Here is a 24,824-nt window from a genome sequence, read left to right as displayed (position 1 = left end):
TGTGTGGTTGTGTGGTGTGTTGTGTGGGGTGGTGTGTTGTGTGGTGTGTTGTGTGGGGTGGTGTGTTGTGTGGTGTGTGTTGTGTGGTGTGTGTTGTGTGGTGTGTGTGTTGTGTGGTGGTGTGTTGTGTGAGGGTGTGTTGTGTGAGGGTGTGTTGTGTGGGGTGGTGTGTTGTGTGGTGGTGTGTTGTGTAGTGTGTTGTGTGGGGTGGTGTGTTGTGTGATGGTGTGTTGTGTGGGGTGGTGTGTTGTGTGGTGGTGTGTTGTGTGGTGTGTTGTGTGGGGTGGTGTGTTGTGTGGTGGTGTGTTGTGTGGTGGTGTGTTGTGTGGTGGTGTTGTTATTACTGTTCTTGCTGTTGAACAGCGGTTTAGTGCCGATGAAGGTAGCGTAGGTAGCAATGATACGGCCGTGGACTAGTTTGGCTTTAATTGGGTAGGAGTGAGTACACAACAGGCAGTGTGAGGGAGTGACCGCTAGCCAGTCCGTGGAGGGGGAGCACTTGTGTCTATCAAGTGGGTCGGCCTAGGAGTGAGGGCGGATGGGCTCAGCCTCCCACTGACCTGGGTGAGCCTACAGAGGGCAGCACTTAAATGCCGCGAAATATGAACTAAGCTGGCAGATGGCTAGGCTGTCTGTTCTGATAGTACAGGTTGTCTACAGTGTGTTGTGTGGGGGTGGTGTGTTGTGTGGGGGTGGTGTGTTGTGTGGTGGTGGTGTGTTTGTGTTGTGTGGTGGTGGTGGTGTGTTGTGTGGTGGTGGTGGTGTGTTGTGTGGTGGTGGTTTGTGTTGTGTGGGGGTGGTGTGTTGTGTGGTGGTGTGTTGTGTGGTGGTGTGTTGTGTGGAGGTGGTGTGTTGTGTGGGAGTGGTGTGTTGTGTAGTGGTTTGTTGTGTGGTGGTGTGTTGTGTGGTGGTGGTGTGTTGTATGGTGTTGGTGTGTTTGTGTTGTGTGGTGGTGGTGGTGTGTTGTGTGGTGGTGGTTTGTGTTGTGTGGGGGTGGTGTGTTGTGTGGTGGTTTGTTGTGTGGTGGTGTGTTGTGTGGTGGTGTGTTGTGTGGGGGTGGTGTGTTGTGTCGGAGTGGTGTGTTGTGTGGTGGTTTGTTGTGTGGTGGTGTGTTGTGTGGTGGTGGTGTGTTGTATGGTATTGGTGTGTTGGTGGTGTATTGTGTGGTGGTGGTTTGTGTTGTGTGGGGGTGGTGTGTTGTGTGGTGGTTTGTTGTGTTGTAGTGTGTTGTGGGGGTGGTGTGTTGTGTGGGGGTGGTGTGTTGTGTGGTGGTTTGTTGTGTGGTGGTGTGTTGTGTGGTGGTGGTGTGTTGTATGGTGTTGGTGTGTTTGTGTTGTGTGGTGGTGGTGGTGTGTTGTGTGGTGGTGGTGTGTTGTGTGGTGGTGGTGTGTTGTGTGGTGGTGTGTTGTGTGGGGGTGGTGTGTTGTGTGGGAGTGGTGTGTTGTGTGGGAGTGGTGTGTTGTGTGGTGGTGTGTTGTGTAGGGGTGGTGTGTTGTGTGGGAGTGGTGTGTTGTGTGGTGGTGTGTTGTGTGGTGGTGTGCTGTGTGAGGGTGGTGTGTTGTGTGGTGGTGTGTTGTGTGGGGGTGGTGTGTTGTGTGGGAGTGGTGTGTTGTGTGGGAGTGGTGTGTTGTGTGGTGGTGTGTTGTGTGGGAGTGGTGTGTTGTGTGGTGTGCTGTGTGGGGGTGGTGTGTTGTGTGGGAGTGGTGTGTTGTGTGTTAGTGGTGTGTTGTGTGGTGTGTAGACAGCCTGTACTGTCTGCACAGACAGCCCATGCTGTCTGCCAGCTTAGTTCATATTTCGTGCCACTCAGATGCACCACACTACCATACACCACTCACCACTGCCCACTCCCTCTGCTGTGTTTTCTGCTGTTTTTCGTGTGATTCATTGCCAAAGCTGTGTATCCGAGTGCCCGAGGCCACTCGAAGCTACGTAGACCAGCATGCCACGTGGATCACGATGCCACATGGGTGTGGGCGATGTCACATGGATCACGACGCCACGTGGGTGTGGGCGATGTCACGTGGATCTACAAACCACGTGAGTTACCGAGCCAAATGTCCCAGGCCTCATGCTGTGGTCTGCTGCCCACATCACATTGACGTCACCGACGATGCTGCCCGCATCACATTGACGTCACCCACGATGCTGCCCGACTTCATGATGTCACGATGTCTGCTGACGTCACCTCATGATGTCTGCCTGACGTCACCTCGAGATGTCTGCTGACGTCACAGTGCTGCTGATGTCACCTCGTGACATCACGCCTGACATCACATGATGTCACATCGAGTGTTTCTAGTAATTATTTCAGTATTGTCGAGAAGATTGAGAGAAGATATATGTCGTGTGTTAATTCCTCTCAGTGTTCTCACATTTTAGTATATGTCTTAGTGTCAGTTTTATGCACAGAAAAGCATAATTTGCTAGTTTAAGCCATGTTGTACCGCATGTACCGCGGGTGTGTTTAAAGTTTCCGTGTGACCAGTGAGGTCTGAGCCAGACCTGAGTAGCACCACTGTGCTAAGTCACCCATGTGACCAGTGTGTTTGACAGCTATCAGACAGCCCCGAGTGACCGAGCCCTCTTGTACAGAAAGCATTTATGCTCATCGCTCGTGATGTTCTGCAGAATTGTACCTGCTACGATTCCCATCGAGATTTGTTCACTTCACCTCCAGACCGTCAGAGTGCAGTTATATGTAGAGAAACAAGTCTGGGGACGCTTAGACTAACCTCTGCTATAACTCCAACTGCCGAGAGAATGATACTCGTCAAGCCGCAGTCAGCCCTGTCGGCAGGCGCTGTGTCAGCCTCGTGTCACAAGCTTCAGTGAGCAGCCTGCACAAAGAAGATGTCACTTTGACTGCTAGCTCTCTCACTGCAGTCTGGTGTATGATGTTATGACTCCCAGATGTTTTGCCCAGTCATCTCTGCCACGACTCGCTCCACAACTCGCTCCACGCTCGCCGGCAGTGACAGCCCAGCGACAGTACCAGTCGAGAAGTGTCCTGAGTCGCTTGCCAGAAGTCCTGCCCAGTTGCCGAGTTTTGTCGACGCCTCACTCGAGGGCACCAGCATGTTGTGCCCCAGGTTAAGTGAAACCTTCAGCGACTCCTACGATGACTGCTTCACTGTTCCAGAGGAGACTGTAACCTGTTACGTCACAGCTCAGCCGCAGTGATGTCTCCTGTGTTGCAGTATCTGTCCAGACGCAGGAAGGCGTGCAGTGATGCCCTTCGACGCTCACTGCCTATGACCACGATGTTTAGCACACCCCACATGTTTTTTTCTTCCCTCCCTGTAGGAAGTTTTTTTTCCATGTCCATATGTATATATATGTTTTTATTTTGTGTTCTGTGCCCTGTTCCTACGAGAGAGAGACCGAGTTCCTTTTACCACCAGTATTGTCGCGTCGGGATGACACGGGGTAGGTGGCCGAGCGTATGTAGACAGCCTGTACTGTCTGCACAGACAGCCCATGCTGTCTGCCAGCTTAGTTCATATTTCGCGCCACTCAGATGCTGCCCTCTGTAGACAGGCCTCTCGGTAGGCACGCCAGCCTGTCTGCCCATGCCTCGCGCTCACTCAGACAGCAGCCTAGCAGCAAGACACAAGTACTAGTAGCTCTCTCTCGTGGGATGGCCCTTCCCGGGCCATGGGCACAACACAAGCCTGTGTACCCACCACGACAATTTAAATAAACAAGGAAGCCTCCGAAGACACTTATCATTTGAACCCCGCTACCATACTACCAAATAATCCCGTTATAGGTGGTGTGCTGTGTGGGGGTGGTGTGCTGTGTGGTGGTGTGTTGTGTGGTGGTGGTGTTGTGTGGTGGTGTGTTGTGTGGTGGTGTGTTGTGTGGGGGTGGTGTGTTGTGTGGGGGTTTTGTGTTGTGTGGTGGTGGTGTGTTTGTGTTGTGTGGTGGTGGTGTGTTGTGTGGTGGTGGTGGTGTGTTTGTGTTGTGTGGTGGTGGTCTGTTGTGTGGGGGTGGTGTGTTGTGTGGGGGTTGTGGTGTGTTTGTGTTGTGTGGTGGTGGTGTGTTGTGTGGGGGTGGTGTGTTGTGTGGGGGTGGTGTGTTGTGTGGGGGTGGTGTGTTGTGTGGGGGTGGTGTGTTGTGTGGTGGTGGTGTGTTTGTGTTGTGTGGGGGTGGTGTGTTGTGTGGCAGTGGTGTATTTGTGTTGTGTGGTGGTGGTGTGTTGTGTGTGGGTGGTGTGTTGTGTGGGGGTGGTGTGTTGTGTGGGGGTGGTGGTGTGTTTGTGTTGTGTGGTGGTGGTGTGTTGTGTGGGGGTGGTGTGTTGTGTGGGGGTGGTGTGTTGTGTGGTGGTGGTGTGTTGTGTGGTGGTGGTGTGTTTGTGTTGTGTGGGGGTGGTGTGTTTTGTGGTGGTGGTGGTGTGTTTGTGTTGTGTGGTGGTGGTGTGTTTGTGTTGTGTGGTGGTGGTGTCAGTCGGGGTATTTCTTCACTACTCTGGTGGCCTGGTGGTTAACGCTCTCGCTTCACACGGCGAGGGCCTGGGTTCGATTCCCAGCCAGAGTAGAAACATTGGGCGTGTTTCTTTCCACCTGTTGTCTATGTTCCCCATCAGTAAAATGGGTACCTGGGTGTTAGTCGACTGGTGTGGGTCGCATCCTGGGACACTGACCTAATTTGCCCGAGATGCTCAGCATAACAAGTGGCTTTCTATGTAGTAGTATGTCATTGTTGTCAGCTAGGACTGTATTCCATGTACATGTACTTGTAGTAAATAAAGATTATTATTATTATTATTATTATTATTATGTATGTTAGTTCTGCCTTCCCTCCAGAGCAGGTAAGTGGGTGGACGTGTTGTAGCCACGACCTGCTTGGGGGTCACACACGGATTTAAAGTTTAGAATCTGTCTGCAGCTATCAGAGTTGCCAACTGAAATTTTCAAATAGCAATAGACTCTTGCCTTAAAGGCGCTAAAAAAAACAATTACTGTTTTTGTAGAGAGAAGCTAAGAAAATAGCTAAGATTATTAGTTACAAAGGTTATAAGATGACACAATACGATGCACTGAATAATCGCCTGTGTATAGGTGATTATTCTACATCTGATAAATCCCAATTAACCTTCTCTAAATCAGTGTGTATCTGTTTCTTTTTCTCCAAAGAGCTTATTTTTCATACATTAGATAAGTTACGCAGATTTCTCATGAAACATGACAATTGTTTCCCGAGGCGAGTCTTACTGATGACCCGCAGCCGGAGCTTTTGGTCATTTGACCGAAGCCTTCCACTGACTCGCAACTATTAGATTGTTTATCATTAGCTCCTAGATAGGTTGTAATCATGGCAACATTTACCATGCTTTGTCATCTCATATGTAATAGAGAAATTAATTTTCAAACTCTTGTTACAGTTTTAACTTAATGCTGACGTAGCTTAACACATGTTCCACGGCAGCATTACAATGAGGTAAAGTTAGCACTGCTAAGATCAGTCTGAGAGATGTTAGAATGTTTTTTCCGTGTGTGGCCTCCCTGTATGAAGGTATGTCTGCCCATACTCCACTGGAACTTAATGTGGGTCACAGTTGCATCATCTTCCATAAACATTTTTCCTACGTCAAGTGTGTAAGTGACGGTATTAGTTATCTGGCAAGCGTAGACTAACTACACCTATTACTACTGCTACTAACTACATGTACTAATACTACTTATTACTGCTTCTACTACTACTTATTACTGCTTCTACTGCTACTAATACTTACTACTACTTACTACTACTTACTACTACTACTACTACTACTACTACTACTACTACTACTACTACTACTACTACTACTACTACTACTACTTACTATTACCACTACTACTACTACTACTACTACTACTACTACTACTTACTATTACTACTACTTCTGATACTAGCTACAACTACTAGTAATTACATCTACTACTACTACTCTGCGATATACATGCCACCCCCCCCCCATCCCTTTTTGCCTGTTAACTCTGTCACATCTGTATAGGTTGTAACCTGGGATCCATATTTCGTTGTCCAAGTGATCCTTTATGTGGGTCTCTGTGAAAGCCGCGAACATTGCATTTGCCTCTGCAAGCAGTCCATGGATGAAAGGTATTTTGTTGTTCGTTGCTGGCTTTAGACCCTGTATATTTGCAAAAAAGAATGTCATCGGACTGGTGGTATTGGTGGTGCTGGGGGGGATTTTTTTTTCCGGCATTAGTATCTGTATCTGTTGGTTTGGAGTGGAGGCCATCGACTGTGGTTCCACTCCAGGAATGACTGGATTTGGTGTACGATTTCTGCCATTTCCTGCCAGTTTTTTTTTCTTCCTGGCACTAAAAAACCTCTCCCTCTTGAGTGGCTGTGGCTACCCAGGTTTTCCCATGGCCTGGATGTTTTGTATATTTTTGTCCCCTTTAGATGGTGTGCCTGGCAATTTAAGTTATAGCACAGTCTTTCCTGTACTGAAGAGGGACACATTTCAGGGTGAAAAAGCGTTATCATATGGGCACGGCATTTTCTAGGGTGGTCATAGTTGCACGTCCCATCTGTTTTTCCAGATTTCCCATGCCTGCAGATACCAAGTGCATAGTATGTGCACAGACTTGGTTTCTGTTTGCCTTGGGTTTCTGTGACTGTATTCCCTGTTAGTGCATGTTTACCTGCCTCTTTCCTATCCTCACTAGTATTAACAATGGGGCTCTCACCAGTTGTTTCTGGTAATATATCCTCACTATTGCTAGTGGAGTCCCCTTGTTTGCTATCTCCTGTGGTATTGCTAGTTTGTAATATTGGTTTTATCTTATCTTTGACTACACTTGTTTCCCCACTACAGCTCCTGTCTCCCTCGAGGTCATTTATATGCATTCCCTCATGCATACATTTACTGACTACCTGGACAGCACCTCCATCCTCACCATTTCCGTCTCCCAGGACAGCACCTCCAGCTTCACCATTACTGTCACCCAGGACAGCACCTCCAGCCTTACAGTTTCTGACTACATGGCCACCACCAAGGGCGATACCATCCAGCCCAGACTTTTTATTTTCCCATCTGTTATGGAATGCTTCCAGGTTTTCTATGAAGGCTGCTTTGATGTTATCCTCTTTTAATACCAATGTGATTTTAGCCCACAGATTTATCTCATTTGGGCATACCCAAAAACACTTCCCTGATTTAATACTGTTTGTAGATAGTTCTTGGATATCTCCACAAAAATGGCAATTTATCCATGTGGAAGCCTGTTTGTTTGATGTACTTCAGACGACACAGAGCTTCATAATGTGATTTTAATGGTTGATTTACTGTAATTCTACTAGTAACTTCTTGAATATTCTACTAATAACCTCCTTAAAGTGAAGATCTGGCTATTTGTATTTCTATTTCTAACTGTACTTGTATATTAGGACAGCTTACCAGTGTACGTTCCTGTTTTATATTTATTGTTTGTGTTTGATAAGGGCGCCTAAAACCCCGTCTGTTTACAGTCTGCTTTATTGCCCAACGAATCCGTTTGAAACCGGTCAAGGGTTCGGACCAGCCAAGGGTTCGGAACGGCCAAGGGTTCGGAACCAGTCGGATCTGATCAGGGGTCACTTATTTAAAGCATACTGGTCGGCGATTTGGCTATCACATGAAGGAACTACTGGAAATTATCTAACCGAGTAATATGTGATTTGATTGATACAAAAGTATAACTTGCGTGTTGAAGAACTGGTGATTGCTGGCAGCTCCTACAATGACGAACGGTCCAGACCTCAACCCTTGTTTATAGATCACTGTATGTAGCTTTTCTAGGTTTTTTCCGTCTCCACTACAACAAATGCTATATTATCACTATAGTTGACTGGTTCAATTATTGGAGGAAAGACGCCTTTTTGGAGTAATATTTGCTTCTCGTTATGTATATTGCGACCGCTGGTAACTACAGTTTAAATGAATTTCACTGTATACGTCTGGTATTTCAAGAAAGAGAAAAAACTAATGAAAGTCACTCCACTCCACTAAGTACCATTATGTTACTGGTTAGTTGCTACCACAACACTGAATTTTCCTATTCACTGGTATCACTAGATTATATCGAGGTACACTAGTAAGCCAGGAAGATTATTAAAACAGCTGACCTGCCTCTTTGGGCTTATCACAGTGGGTATATGGCTTGTATTTGTTTACCTTGTGTGGGTATATGATTTGTATTTGTTTACCTTGTGTGGGTATATTGTTGTGTATTGTATTCACGTAAGTACATTATTATCATTTATCAGTGATCTACCCGGTCAAACCTCTCTTGAAATTCCTCGACTACCTACCATACTCTTTAGATTTATCTACCTGCCATTTAGATTTACCTAAATGCCATTTAGATTTACCTGCCTACCATTTAGATTTACCGATCTACCATTTAGTTTTCCTGTATTTCAGAGTGAATTTGAGAGCCGGGATGATGGCCACCATGGTACTCAGTGTTACTACGAGGATGATGACGATAATGGTTCCATCACGTCACTACCCGCTGAGCTGCCTCCTCCTCCTGACGGTGGCTGGGGATGGATGATCGTCGTGGTCTCCTTCCTCTGTAACGCCATCGTGGACGGCGTCGCCTACTCCTTCAGTCCCTTCCTGGAGACTATCTGTGAGCAGTTCGATGCTCCCAAAGGCACAGTGGCTTGGATACCATCCCTCCTGGCTGGCGTCTACCTTAGTGCTGGTCAGTAATTATCTACCTCTGTCCACCATGTTGCCTTCCTGCCTATCTACCTGGTTTAAAGAGACGAGCAAACATTAGAACATAATAGAAAACGTTAAGGTCCTGGGACCTTGATCACTTCTAACCACGGTCCCAGGATCGAAGCGTTTTCTAATATGTTCTAGTGTTGGCTCAGGGGTCTTTTTTTTTTTTTAAATTTCTCGGTATCAGTGGCCAAGGTTTATTTCACCTACCTGCCTGCCTGACTACCTACCTACCTACCTACCTACCTGCCTGCCTGCCTGCCTGCCTGCCTGCCTGCCTGCCTGCTTGCTTGCTTGCCTACCTACCTACCTACCTACCTGCCTGCCTGCCTGCCTGCCTGCCTGCCTGCCTGCCTGCCTGCCTGCCTGCCTGCCTGTCTGTCTGTCTGTCTGCCTACCTACCTTCCTGCCTACCTACCTTCCTGCCTGCCTTCCTGCCTACCTACCTACATTTGTAGATGGATGGTTCAGAGAACCGACATGTTGATAAATTAGACACATGTGCAACTCTTGGGTATCTTTATTGAGGAAACGTTTCGCCACACAGTGGCTTCATCAGTCCATACGTAGGAGAAACTTGAAGAACAGGAGGAGAATGAGGTAATCAGTCCCTCAACCTTGAGTCGATGTGTTCAGTCCATCAGTCTTGAGTAGAATACGGCATATGAGCGGAGAAGCAGCTTATAAACCGTATGGCAGGAGAGGTGTAGCAGTCATAGGTGGTGTCACATTTGTTCAATGTGGAAGTAGGTCGTGCCCAAGAATTAGGCAAGCGAAGAATACCCAAGAGTTGCACATGTGTCTAATTTACCACCTACCTACATACCTAATTACCTACCTCTCTGCCTACCTAATTACCTACCTACCTACCCCCCTGCCTACCTAATTACCTACCTACCTGCGTAATTACCTACCTACCTGCCTACCTACCTACCTAATTACCTGCCTGATTGCCCGCCTGCCTGCTTACCTACCTGCCTGCCTGCCTGCCTGCCTGCCTGCCTGCCTGCCTGCCTGCCTGCCTGCCTGCCTGCCTGCCTGCCTGCCTGCCTCTCCAACAGTAGAAGATTGTGAGGCCTGATGCTACTGAAGTAGCCTTGATACAGGGAATTGAATTATTTTTATTATATAAATTGGGAGAGTATTAAACGTGTAGGGATCATACAACGCTGAGGGAATGGGAGGCAATCAGGTACGATTCACGGAATGGAGGACGGACCCTTTTCCATGGACTAAGGGTCTCCTTGAGAGAACAAGCAATTGAAGCTCCCTTCATTTTCCTTGGATCAAATTTGATTATCTTCAATTGATTTCCCCCATTGCTGTATGACCGCTATGGGTTTAGCGCTTTCCGCTGATCACAATCATAATTTAGGCAGAAATATGAGAGCATTTATATGATTGTACATGGTACAAGAAGCCAGTATAGTAGTGATGAACCAGGTGATCGCTGGTGTTGACAACCCAGCACAAGTATAGTAGTGATGAACCAGGTGATCGCTGGTGTTGACAACCCAGCACAAGTGTAGTAGTGATGAATGGTTTGAAAAACCGACAAGTTGAAGATTGAGACACTTATGCAGCATATGGGAATCTTTATTCAGGAAACGTTTCGCCACACAGTGGCTTCATCAGTCCAATACAAAGAGGAAGGCGTAAGGAGAGGAGGAGTATGAGGTGATCACCTCATACTCCTCCTCTCCTTACGCCTTCCTCTTTGTATTGGACTGATGAAGCCACTGTGTGGCGAAACGTTTCCTGAATAAAGATTCCCATATGCTGCATAAGTGTCTCAATCTTCAAGTGTAGTAGTGATGAACCAGGTGATCACTGGTGTTGACAACCCAGCACAAGTGTAGTAGTGATGAACCAGGTGATCGCTGGTGTTGACAACCCAGCACAAGTATAGTAGTGATGAACCAGGTGATCACTGGTGTTGACAACCCAGCACAAGTGTAGTAGTGATGAACCAGGTGATCGCTGGTGTTGACAACCCAGCACAAGTATAGTAGTGATGAACCAGGTGATCACTGGTGTTGACAACCCAGCACAAGTGTAGTAGTGATGAACCAGGTGATAGCTGGTGTTGACAACCCAGCACAAGTATAGTAGTGATGAACCAGGTGATCACTGGTGTTGACAACCCAGCACAAGTGTAGTAGTGATGAACCAGGTGATCACTGGTGTTGACAACCCAGCACAAGTATAGTAGTGATGAACCAGGTGATCACTGGTGTTGACAACCCAGCACAAGTGTAGTAGTGATGAACCAGGTGATCACTGGTGTTGACAACCCAGCACAAGTGTAGTAGTGATGAACCAGGTGATCGCTGGTGTTGACAACCCAGCACAAGCAATTACACTGTCAACAGTGTAATGCTTATGTAGCATATATCGTTGTAGCTCCATTTTATAGGCAGGCTCCCTGGCCAAGCCTTATGTCACGTGACCAGAGGCCAGAAGCCTCTTCCTCATACTGGACCAGGCCTAGCAGACGAGCAGACAGTCCAGGCTCCCTCACCATCACTAATACAACGCCTCCATAACAGTTAACATTTATATCCTTCCTACCATCACTTCTCTTATCGAACCTCTTAACAACACTAGCTTATGATAAAGCCGTTAAAAATACAGTAATTACTTTGTGGCCCGTGGCTTGGTGGCAAAAGCTCTCGCATCGCACGGTGAAGATCCGGGTTCGATTCCCTGCGAGAGTAGAAACATTGGGCGTGTTTCCTTACACCGATTGTTACTGTTTACCCATCAATAAAGTAGGTACCTGGGTGTTAGTCGACTGGTGTGGGTCGCATTCTGGGACAAAACTGACCTAATTTGCGGGAAATGCTCAGCATAACAAGGGGCTTTCTATATAGTAGTATGTCATTGATGTCAGCTAGGACTGTATACCTTGTACATGTACTTGTAGTAAATAAAGTTATAATAACCCGCACAAAGCAGAATGAAACTTGTAAGGACGTTTCGCTTCGACTTGGTCCAATACCTCGTTCATTAACTAATGGTCCAAGTCGGACCGAAACGTCATCGTAAGTTTCAGTCTTCAATGTGCGGGTTACTTGTGTATTGCTCCAGTCATGGTATGTGATTTTATATTCTTTACTTTGTGTTGTTGTGCCATTCACTCAACAAGATTGTATAAACAAACACATAAGAACATAAAGAAGGAACACTGCAACAGGCCTACTGACCCATGCGGAGCAGGTCCATGTCCCCCCCCCCCGGATAATCCCAATGACCCACCCAGTCTGGTCATCCCCACTCAAGGATGGAGCACTGTGGAAATAAATGGTATAAAATACCGACACAATGGCAATATAAACACAAATGCAGTATAATGTGATCCTTTATTGACTACGTTTCGCCCACACAGTGGGCTTTTTCAAGTGACTTGAAAAAGCCCACTGTGTGGGCGAAACGTAGTCAATAAAGGATCACATTATACTGCATTTGTGTTTATATTGCCATGGAGCACTGTACAAGACCCAGCAGCAAAGCTAGTCAGGTCCAACTCACACCCACCCACACCCACTCATGTACTCGGGAGTTTGTTCCACTCATCCACAACTCTATTACCAAACCAGTGCTTTCCTATATCCTTCCTGAATCTGAATTTTTCCAACTTGAAACCATTGCTTCGAGTCCTGTCTTGGCTGGAAATTTTCAGCACACTATTTACATCCCCTTTATTTATTCCTGTTTTCCATTTATACACCTCAATCATATCCTCCCTAATTCTACGCCTTTCGAGAGAGTGCAGATTCAGGGCCCTCAGTCTATCCTCATAGGGAAGATTTCTGATACATTGGATCATCTTTGTCATCCTCCTCTGTACGTTTTCCAGAGCATTTATATCCATTCTGTAATACGGTGACCAGAACTGAACAGCATAATCTAAATGAGGCCTAACCAAGGATATATAGAGTTGAAGAACAACCTGAGGACTTATGTTATTTATATTTTCTAGATATGAAGCCAAGAATTCTGTTAGCTTTATTGCAAACACTAATGCACTGTTGTCTTGGTTTTAGATTACTGCTAACCAGAACTCCTAAATCCTTTTCGCAATCGGTAGTATTAAGATCTACATTATTTAGTTTATATGTGGCATGGTTATTTAACTGTCCAACATTTAGAACTTTGCATTTGTCAATATTAAACTGCATCTGCCACTTCTCCGACCATTGCGTCAGTCTATTCAAATCATCCTGGAGTGCTCTAATGTCCTCATTAGAATGAATTGGACGGCCTATTTTGGTGTCATCAGCAAATTTGCTTATGTCGCTATTTATTCCCTCATCTATGTCGTTTATGTAAATTGTGAACAACAACGGGCCCAACACTGACCCCTGAGGAACACCGCTTGTGACGTGCCCCCATTCTGATTTCTCCCCATTTATGCAAACTCTCTGCTGTCTATTTGTCAGCCATGCCTCTACCCAGGAAAAAATTTATCCTCCTATTCCGTGTGCCCTAAGTTTCCTCAATAGCCTCTGGTGTGGAACTCTATCGAAAGCCTTACTGAAGTCCATATACACAATATCATATTCATTACCATGATCTACCTCCTCAAACACCTTAGTGAAAAGGTTAGTAAATTCGTAAGACAGGAACGCCCCTTTGTAAAACCGTGTTGAGAATCATTAATCAATCTGTGCCTGTCAAGATGGCTACGAATTGCTTTGGCAATTATTGATTCCATAAATTTTCCCACTATGGAGGTAAGGCTTATTGGTCTATAGTTCAAAGCCAAGGACCTGCCACCTGCCTTGTAAATAGGTATTACATTTGCCATTTTTCACTTATCAGGCACTATGCCAGTTTGTAGTGATATGTTAAAAAGATTAGCCAAAGGTATGCTAAGTTCCTCTTTACATTCCTTTAACACCCTTGCAAACAGTTCATCAGGACCTAAGGATTTGTTAGGTTTTAGTTTCTCTATTTGTCTGAGGACCATGTCACTAGTTACCGCTATCATACATAGTTTATTATCATCCTGTTCTACGTAATCTATTATTTCAGGAATATCGCTAATATTTTCCTGGGTGAAAACTGAGAGGAAGTAGGTATTTAGTATTTCACACATATCCTTATCACTGTCAGTGATCTGACCAGAGTTACTCTTAAGTGGGCCAATCTTGTCCCTAATCTTACTTCTGTATACCTGAAAGAACCCTTTTGGGTTAGTCTTTGAATCCCTTGCGACCTTAGCCTCATAATCCCCTTCTGCTTTTCTTATTCTATGATACAGAGATGTATTAACAGTAATAATCTTTTTTTCTACACGTGCATGATGCAACTTATAGAGGCGTAGCTGACATCAGTGACATACTATATAGGAAGCCCCTTGTTATGCAGAGCATTTCGGGCAAATTAGGTCATTTTTGTCTCGGGATGCGACCCACAACAGTCGACTGTCACCCAGGTACCTACTTACTGCTAGGTGAACAGGGACAGCAGGTGTAAGGAAACATACACAGAGTTTCCACCCGTGGCTCGATTGCTAGTGCAGTCAGCGCAAATACTGAGGTCTGTGGTTCGATCACCGGTACTAGTGGAAACATTTGGATATGCTTCCTTAAGACACCTGCTGTCCACTGTTCACCCATCAGTAAAATAGGTATGTGGTGTGGGTCGCATCCTGGAAACGTGTACTTAGCTCAGTGAGGACGTATCGAGTGTGCTCTCTACAGACTGAACCAAGATGCCCTCCATCGAGCAACTTTACCAACAGCTTAAAGAAGAATTGAGGATGGCGAAGATGGAGATTCGGCGACTGACTGAGGAAAACAAGAAGATTCGTAGTAGTCCTCCTGTTTTGAACGAAGTTGACGATCAAGAAGACGAATGGAAAGGTGGAAACGATGAAGAAGAAAGAGACTGCTGTGGAAACTGTTCTGGAAACATCTAATACATTCTCAGTGCTACCCGACGAATGTGAGTCGACTACTGGGAACGTCACGACGAACGACTCCAAGGAAGGTATGGAAAATTTTGTAGGGTGTTACCTGTATGTACCTCAACATATACATACAAGTAATCTCATTGGAAGACAACACTATATTGTTTACCGTAGTCACCCTGTGTAGACATGTGAGAAAACTTAACCACCCCTGGTCACAGCAGGTGGTTCCTTCGACCTCACAATCTTATCCATATCTATCCGGGACCAGTATAAATTGGATAGCACCCACAAGTACGGCACTACTAATTAATTGTGGACTGTATAGATTATATTAGTTTAACTGAATGAAGGGGAGGGGGGTAGGTTACACTTGGATATATCCATCAAGAAAAAAACACTTGTACATAATCCCACCACTTACCAGATATTCTCTGGTGGCCACATGATGTAGCTGGATCACCCATAACCTATCCAATTACAACATACCTAACTGGCCAGTATCAGTCTGTTATAACTAGAAAGGTTACTTAGCTGTGGGTGATTGATGCTCCTTATTTCCTCCATTCACCATCTCATTTCGATGTCCTGCTACACCGACACGGTTCTTATTCCAGCAGGACGAGGTATCCGTTGTTTGTCCCGGTTTAGAAGTCATGACTCCATAAAAACTTCACTATCCTCGAGACAGAAACAATGAGGTAAACATGTGCACACACACTCTGGGAATGGCAGCTCATATCGCTTCAATGATTCCTTAACTTAGTGTTATTATAACTGATTACATTACAATTCACAAGACGATTTAATGTCTCATAATTATTATACACATTAGAGGTCACTCCATTAAGATCTGAGACCGATGAGTGAGGATTAACTCATGGGTATTTCCCCTGGACACACACCATATCCGCACACCAGTCACCCCTGGTCGAACCATTATTCACTAATTTTACCACCCTTTTACGGTGGTCCCGTAAATCACGTTCCCTCACTCTTCACCAGAAGCAGTTACGACACTTCCTATTATGAAGTGAGGCCTATATTAATCCTTAGGCCGCCGTGAACGCCAATTTCCTGGTCCCATGTTTTCACAGCCTCCTCACTCCATTCAAAAAACTCCCGCTTCTCTCTGCCCTGACTCGACCTCTCTCCCCCGCACATCTGTGCAGGCGCAGGGTGAACCCGGTTGGTTCTATTCAAAACACAATTTAGAACAACAGTAATGCATTAATCATGTATATTTACATTATAAAAATATATACAGTATAATTATGGGAATTTATTTTCCACACTGCAGCCGGGTGGAGGTCGTTGTTAGACGACTTAAATAACGTGGAGTACAATTTTCCCATCTTCACTGGCCACCTGGCTTGGGAACTCCAACATTGGTATTTACATAGTCACCCATTAATTCTTTCCACCTGTTAACTCCTCAGGTAGGGCTCCATCCAAAGCACACTCAAGCCTCCATGCTTCTGGTATTAACAATTTCCCTATTATTGTAAGGTGTGACACTAAGCCTATGCTCTCTGGGTTAATTTATTGGGCATACTGGAATTATGAGACTAACAATAACAAGTCTCTCCAGTGTCCCAAGTCAGACCCAGCACATTACTGCATATAGGCACTTCAACTCCATGGCCATCCATATTTATTGATCCCTCAAAATGGGCTAATTACTGTTCCATTCCCTCAGGGGCATAAGCCTATGCTCCCTGGGTTAATCTATTGGGCATACTGGAATTATGAGACGTTAACAATAACAAGTCTCTCACAGTGTTCCATGTCAGCCCCAGCACCTTACTGCATTATTTCATTAACCCCTTCACAGATCCTCATTAGTTCCTCTTCAGATGACATCACACCCGGAAATTGTCCACATAAGATTATTTACTTAATTACTTCGCTCAGTGGACCACCTGTGCACTTAAGGTGTGCATTTATCGTCACCTGAAGTAAGAACAATTTATTATTTAACTATTTAGTAATTATATCATTATAAGCAGTCAACAATTTTGGTGTCTTGCTCAGTTCTCAGTGCTGGGCCCTTTAACTCTCCATACGCCATCCTATAATTAGTAGGTAATTCTGGATGGTCGAGCTTCCATGGAAGTCGCACCCAGTAATGTCCAGATTCACATTTAACATCCTTCAGGTATTGTTCCTGAGTAAAGGAATCATTTGGACTTTCCTCATTTATATTAATCCCTATGCTGTCCAGCTCCCACAAATTAGACTGGTTCAACATCATTCTCGATAGAATACTTGTACTGGGTTGACCTTTTATGAGTAAGACACCGTGACTGTATTCACTACTTCCTCTAGTCATTATTACTAGGCTGTAGTCTGCCATATATTACATGACCCGTACCAGTGTTGAGGAGAGTGACGCCGCATGCTTTTGGATTTATGCCCTTTATCCTGAATTATTACATCCAACACCGGCAAGGCTACCTCAGCTAGGCCATCATTATTGCCATTAGCTGCAACATTTACATCAGTCACTGTAGTGTCAGGGTTATTAACATTATCATTATTGTCACCATTATTATAAGAATTACATACAACCCTGCACATAACTGTATGGTGCCTTCCCTTGTTGCATTGATAGCAACTGTTCAATTTGGTATGACAATCCTTTACATTATGATTGTCTAGACATCTGATAAATCTGTCAAGTTCTTTCATTCTTACCACTTTAATATCCCATGAATTATAGGCATTACAATTTTTAGTGAAATGAGTACCCTTGCAGAAGAGACAGTCTCTCTTTTCCTTGCCTGACCTCTTATTAACTGGGTTACCCTTACTGAGGTACTTATTCCTCTTACCTTGATGTGAGGAACCACTATTACTGATTCCTGTCACTTGATATGTGCCTATTTAACTCTTATGATTATCACCACTGGGATTATTTTTCCCTTTTGAGACTTGACAGATACTTCAGAGTCATTATGTGTTATATCCTTAGAACTGTTTGGCTGACTGGTCGGCAATTGAACAATTAATTCTTGCCGACCTAGTCTGATTTCCTCCAGACCGTACTCTGGAAGTTTTGGCAAACACACCCTTTGCATTAATAGGTTGATCAACTGCCTGGCTTACACCCTTTAATTTATTCAAAGCCTTACTTTTACAAGACAGTTTTTCTTCCAATTCATAATGTTGATTAATTAAAACATTCATTTCCATTCCATCTGCACAATTCTCCAGCAGATCTCTTTCACAGTCTTTAAACCACAATTTGTACCAATCAAATCTACTCTCAAAAGCATCTAAATATAACTTTAATTCATTAGGGTTCACGGTTCTTTGATTCATTAAATCAAATGCCTTCGTCACATGGCCTTTAATAGCCTGTAATGATGCTTTCATTACTTTAAAATCCACGGACTTGTCAGCCACATTAACTCCAGATCCAGTCATGGTTAGAGAATTATTAATCACTGATTATACAACTTAAGTAGATGCCTTATAAGAGTAATTCTTGCACTTTACTCTTGTATAAATCCTAGCCACACATGTGCTAGCAATTAATTGGGCTAATTATCATCCACCACATGATCGATTAAATTTGTGTACTCTATACCCACTTTCTTCAATCAGTCACTTAATTATTAAGTAATTAATTAAATTAATTTTTTCACTGATTGCATCCGGTTCGAAGGACCAGCGAGCAGATATGGAAAATTTTGTAGGGTGTTACCTGTATGTACCTCAACATTATATTCATACAAGTAATCTCATTGGGAGACAACACTATATTGTTTACTGTAGTCACCCCGTGTAGACATGTGAGAAAACTTAACCACCCTGGTCATGGCAGGTGGTTCCTTCGACCTCACAATCTTATCCATATCTATCTAGGACCAGTATAAATTGGATAGCACCCACAAGTACGGTGCTACTAATTAATTGTGGACTGTATAGATTATATTAGTTTAACTGAATGAAGGGGAGGGGGGTAGGTTGCACTTGGATATATCCATCAAGGAAAAACCACTTGTACATAATCCCACCACTTACCAGATATTCTCTGGTGGTCACTAGATGTAGCTTGATCACCCATAACCTATCCAATTACAACATACCTAACTGGCCAGTATCAGTCTGCTATAACTAGAAAGGTTACTTAGCTGTGGGTGATTGATGCTCCTTATTTCCTCCATTCACCATCTCATTTCGATGTCCTGCTACACCGACACGGTTCTTATTCCAGCAGGACGAGGTATTCATTGGTTTGTCCCGGTTTAGAAGTCATGACTCCATAAAAACTTCACTATCCTCGAGACGGGAACAACGAGGTAAACATGTGCACACACAGCCTGGGAATGGCAGGTCATATCGCTTCAACGATTCCTTAACTTAGTGTTATTATCACTGATTACATTACAATTCACAAGACGATTTAATGTCTCATAATTATTATACACATTAGAGGTCACTCCATTAAGATCTGAGACCGATGAGTGAGGATTAACTCATGGGTATTTCCCCTGGACACACACCATGGCCGCGCACCAGTCACCCCCGGTCGAACCATTATTCACTAATTTTACCACCCTTTTACGGTGGTCCCATAAATCACGTTCCCTCGCTCTTCACCAGGAACAGTTACGACACTTCCTATTATGCAGTGAGGCCTGTATTAATCCTTAGGCCACCGTGAATGCCAATTTCCTGGTCCCATGTTTTCACAGCCTCCTCACTCCATTCAAAAAACTCCCGCTTCTCTCTGCCCTGACTCGACCTCTTTTCTCCGCATATCCGCGCAGGCGCAGGGCGAACCCGGTTGGTTCTATTCAAAATACAATTTAGAACAACAGTAATACATTAATCATGTATATTTACATTATAAAAATATATACAGTATAATTATGGGAATTTATTTTCCACAGAACGTAAGAATATTGTTGTTGTTGGGGATAGCCAAGTTAGGTATATGGATAGGGCGTTCTGCTTGAAGGACAGGAGTAGGAGACAAAGGGTTTGCTTTCCTGGGGCTGGGATGGAGGATATTGTTAGCTGTCTGGATGACATCATGAGAGGTAATGGGAGCAATCCTATTATCTGTCTCAGTGCTGGAGGCAACGATGTTGGCAGACGTAGGAGTGAAGACCTGATTAGCAGGTATAGGTCAGCAATAGAAATAATTAGGAGGAAGGGTGGGAACCCTGTCATGTGTGGTATTTTGCCAAGGAGAGGAGTTGGAAATGAATGGTTGTCCAGGGCAATTGGTGTCAATTGCTGGCTGGACAAATACTGTAAGGAAAATGCGGTAACATTCATTGACAACTGGGACCTCTTCTATGGCAGAAATGACATGTATGCCAGGGATGGGGTTCACTTATCTAGGTCTGGGGTGGGGGCACTGGCAACTGCAGTGGAGGGAGCTGTTAGGACTTTAAACTAGGAATAGTTAGTGGTATGGGTTTTGGCAGGAAAACAGTGAAGTCCCAGTGTAGTAATATTATGAGTTCTAGGGGAACTAGTAATAAGCAGAATGAGGTAGATATTGAAAAGCCAGTGACACTAGGTGATAAGGACAGTAATAGGTTTAGTAGAAAAACAGAAATGAGCAGGAAGGATAAAGAGAAAGGAGAGTCTTTCAATGTTTATTATGCTAATAGCCGTAGTGCTAGGAATAAGATGGACGAGTTGAGATTAGTTGCTAGTGCAGGTAACATTGATGTATTTGCCTTAACTGAGACGTGGTTTAATTCAAAAAGTCGGGACATGCCTGCAGAATGTCACATTCAGGGTTTTAAATTGTTCCAAGTAGATAGAAGTATCAGGAAGGGGGGTGGGGTGGCACTGTATGTCCAAGATCGCTTGAACTGTTGCATAAAAACGGGTATTAAGTCTGAAGTAACACATACAGAGTCTGTTTGGATAGAATTTTCAGAGGGGCATAAAAAACTGATTTTAGGCGTGATATACCGTCCCCCAAACTTAGATAGGGACCAAGGGAGACTACTATGGGAGGAAATTGTTAAGGCCACAAGGCACGATAATGTAGTAATTCTAGGAGACTTTAACTTTAGTCATATTGATTGGAATTTCTTGACTGGGAATTTAGAATCATACGACTTCTTAGAAGTAGTTCAGGATTGTTTTTTGAAGCAGTTTGTGACAGAACCTACAAGGGAAAATAACCTGTTTGACTTAGTTCTGGCAAACAATGAATCCCTTGTTAATAATTCAGAAATTTCAGAGGAACTGGGTGCTAGCGACCACAAATCAATTACATTTAGCATTGAATGGAAGTATGATAGTAGGGATAACTCAGTAACAGTCCCAGATTTTCACTTAGCAGATTACGATGGGCTTAAAGAACACTTATAATCTGTTGACTGGGGTAACGAAGAGAGCTGTCAATATGACAGTTTTCTGAACACTATACATGCTGCTCAAAGAACGTTTATCCTGTATAAAGAAATTAGATCAAATAGAAATGACCCAAAATGGACGAATAATAGGCTGAAATATCTACTAGGGCATAAGAAAGGAATTTATAGGCGCATCAAAAGAGGTGAGGGTCATCTTATGAATCAGTATATTGACATTAAGAGAGACATTAAAAAGGGATAAGAAAAGCTAAAAGGGACTATGAAATTAAAGTTGCTAGAGATTCTAAAACTAACCCAAAAAGTTTTTTCCAGGTATATAAAACAAAAGTTAGAGATAAGATAGGTCCCCTTAAAAATAACTATGGGCATCTTACTGACAAAGAGAATGAAATGTGCTCGATTTTAAATAATTATTTTCTCTCAGTTTTTACACAGGAAGACACTAACAATATTCCAGTAATTAATTTTTATAGTGGGCCAGAAGAAGATAAATTATGTAACATCACAGTCGCTAGTGAAATGGTTGTGAAGCAGATAGACCGACTGAAGCTAAATAAGTCTCCGGGTCCTGATGAGGTTTTTCAAGGGTTCTTAAGGAATGCAAAATGGAACTCTGTGAACCATTAACTAATATTTTTAATTTATCTCTTCAAACAGGTGTAGTGTCTGATATGTGGAAGATGGCTAATGTAATTCCTATTTTTAAAACAGGGGACAAGTCGTTACCATCAAATTACCGCCCAATAAGCCTGACCTCAATTGTAGGCAAATTACTAGAGCCAATTATAGCTGAGATTATAAGATGCCATCTCGATAAGCATAGCTTGATTAATGATACTCAGCATGGATTCACAAGAGGATGGTCTTGTCTAACTAATTTATTAACTTTCTTCAGTAAAGCTTTTGAGGCTGTTGACCACGATAAAGAATTTGATGATAAATTAGACACATGTGCAACTCTTGGGTATCTTTATTGAGGAAACGTTTCGCCACACAGTGGCTTCATCAGTCCATACAAAGGAGAATCTTGAAGAACAGGAGGAGAATGAGGTAATCAGTCCCTCAACCTTGAGTCGATGTGGTCAGTCCATCAATCTTGATGGACTGATCACATCGACTCAAGGTTGAGGGACTGATTACCTCATTCTCCTCCTGTTCTTCAAGATTCTCCTTTGTATGGACTGATGAAGCCACTGTGTGGCGAAACGTTTCCTCAATAAAGATACCCAAGAGTTGCACATGTTTCTAATTTATCAACATGTCGGTTCTCTGAACCATTCATCTACAAAGAATTTGATATTATTTACTTAGATTTTAGTAAGGCTTTTGATAGAGTTCCGCACCAAAGACTGTTAAAGAAAGTGGCAGCTCATGGCATTGGGGGAAAAGTGCTCTCGTGGATCGAGTCATGGCTCACAGACAGGAAGCAGAGAGTGTCCATAAATGGGGTTAAATCTGAGTGAGGATCTGTAACAAGTGGCGTTCCACAGGGATCAGTCTTGGGCCCGTTTTTGTTTATAATATATATCAATGATCTTGATGAGGGAATTACTAGTGATATGAGCAAATTCGCCGATAACACAAAGATAGGTAGGATAATTGATTCAATCGTAGACGTTAGGGAACTTCAGAATGATTTAGACAAACTCTATTCTTGGTCAGAAAAGTGACAGATGCAGTTCAGTGTAGATAAATGCAAGGTTCTGAAGCTCGGGAGTGTCCATAACCCTAGCACTTATAAGTTAAATTATGTAGAATTTAGCCATACAGATTGCGAAAAGGACTTGGGGGTTATTGTAAGCAGCAACCTTAAACCAAGACAGCAATGCGTAAGCGTACGTAATAAGGCAAATAGATTACTGGGATTTATATCAAGAAGTTTAAGCAACAGAAGTCCAGAGGTCATACTGCAGCTTTATACATCATTAGTAAGGCCTCACCTAGATTATGCAGCTCAGTTCTGGTCTCCGTATTACAGAATGAACATAAATTCGTTAGAAAACATTCAGCGTAGGATGACTAAATTAATACATAGCATTAGAAATCTTCCTTATGAAGAAAGATTGAAGATTCTTAAATTACATTCACTTGTTAGACGAAGAATGAGGGGAGACATGATCGAAGTGTATAAGTGGAAGATGGGTATTAATAAAGGGGATAACAAGGTCTTGAGGATATCTCTCGAATAGAGAACCTGCAGTAATTGATTTAAATTAGACAAGTTTAGATTTAGAAAGGACATAGGAAAGTATTGGTTTGGAAATAGGGTAGTTGATGAGTGGAACAATCTACCTAGTTGGGTTATTGAGGCTAGGACTTTGGGTAGTTTCAAATTTAGGTTGGATAAATACATGAGTGAGAGGGAAATAAATGGTATAAAATACTGACACAATGGCAATATAAACACAAATGCAGTATAATGTGATCCTTTATTGACTACGTTTCGCCCACACAGTGGGCTTTTTCAAGTCACAAACAGAACTACCTGGGGTGGAAGGAACGCGAGTATTTATAGTCCGGCTGAGGTCAGGTGAAGAATGCTGCATCTGATGATGTACCGAGTTGGGTTGTAGAGTCTAAAAACTTGGGTAGCTTGGAAAGGAGACTGGACAAGTTTGTGAGCAGACCTTCTACAGTGTTCTTATGTGGGATAGCGATGAAGAAGTTTCTTGGCAAGTGGTTCAGCTATGTTATAGAAGCCACTATTCTGGTTGAAGTTGTCGGATATAGAAATAAGTGATGATTCCAGGATTCTTCGGTATTGAGTGTTGTCTTCTGTGGCGATAAGTCTTGAGTTTCTGTAGTTTATCAAGTGGTTGTGTGAATTACGGTGTTGTACGCAGGCATTCCTTGTGTCGTCAGACCTGCTTGCGTATTGGTGTTCTGAAATACGTGTTTGGAGGTCCCTTGATGTTTCGCCCACGTATAACTTGTTGCAGTCATTACAAGGGATTATGTATACCCCTGCAGAGGATGGAGGCTTGTCCTGCCTACTACTGGTGATGTCCTTGATGGTCGTGGTTGTGGAGGTAGATACTTGGAATGATGTTTTGGCAAAGATGTTGGAAACATGTTTGGCAATGGAGTTGGTGGGAAGGACTATGTATCTCTTCTCGGCAGTGTCTTCTCTGGGTGTGTTGAAGATGTTTAGTGCTCGCCGTCTGCAGTCTCTGATGAAGTGACGAGGATAGTGGAGTTTGGAAAATACCTGTTCAATTATAGTGCATTCTTCCTCAAGGAACTCGTTGCTGCAGATTCTGAGTGCACGCAGGAAGAAGCCTATAATTACACCACGTTTGGTTTTGGTGTCGTGGTGAGAGTAGAAGTGGAGAAGATCGTTTTGGTTGCTGGGTTTTCGATAGACTTTAAAACGAAGTTCGTGGTCAGCTTTGCAGAGTAGAACATCAAGGAAAGGAAGAGTGTTGTCGACCTCTTCTTCAAGTGTGAACTGGATTGAAGGCTCGACCTGGTTGAGCTTGTCTTGGAGAGCTTGAACGTTGAAGCGTTTAGGAGTTATGAGGAGAATGTCGTCAACATAACGGAGCCAGGTGACAGACGAAGGAATAATGGTGGAGAAACGTTCGGCTTCTAGATGTTCCATGTATAGGTTCGCTAGGACTGCACTGAGTGGCGAACCCATGGGTAGTCCAAAAGTCTGCTGAAAGAGGTGATTTTCAAAAGAGAAACACGTAAAGCCAACACATAGTTCAACCAGGTCGATGAAGTCGCTGGCTGGAATGGGAAGATCAAGTGAATCGTCAATTTTCTTGCGCAAGAGATCGATGGCTTGTTTAGTAGGTACTTTAGTGAATAGGGAAGTCACGTCAAG

General features: G+C 43.8%; 1 protein-coding gene across 9 annotated transcripts in view; it reads left to right on the top strand.

Annotated features, from left to right (window-relative positions):
- Positions 1–24,824, top strand: part of LOC128693671 (monocarboxylate transporter 14-like) — a 489,471-nt gene that overhangs the window by 363,098 nt on the left and 101,549 nt on the right. For all 9 annotated transcript variants that reach the window (XM_070091219.1, XM_070091218.1, XM_070091217.1 and 6 more), the window contains one exon: positions 8,417–8,702. In XM_070091219.1, the coding sequence (XP_069947320.1) occupies positions 8,417–8,702 (286 nt within the window). The remainder of the gene's footprint in view (positions 1–8,416; positions 8,703–24,824) is intronic.

This window comes from Cherax quadricarinatus, chromosome 34 (assembly GCF_038502225.1).
Source record: "Cherax quadricarinatus isolate ZL_2023a chromosome 34, ASM3850222v1, whole genome shotgun sequence".
Taxonomy (NCBI): Eukaryota; Metazoa; Arthropoda; class Malacostraca; order Decapoda; family Parastacidae; genus Cherax; species Cherax quadricarinatus.
This window is presented reverse-complemented; position numbering and strand designations above follow the sequence as displayed.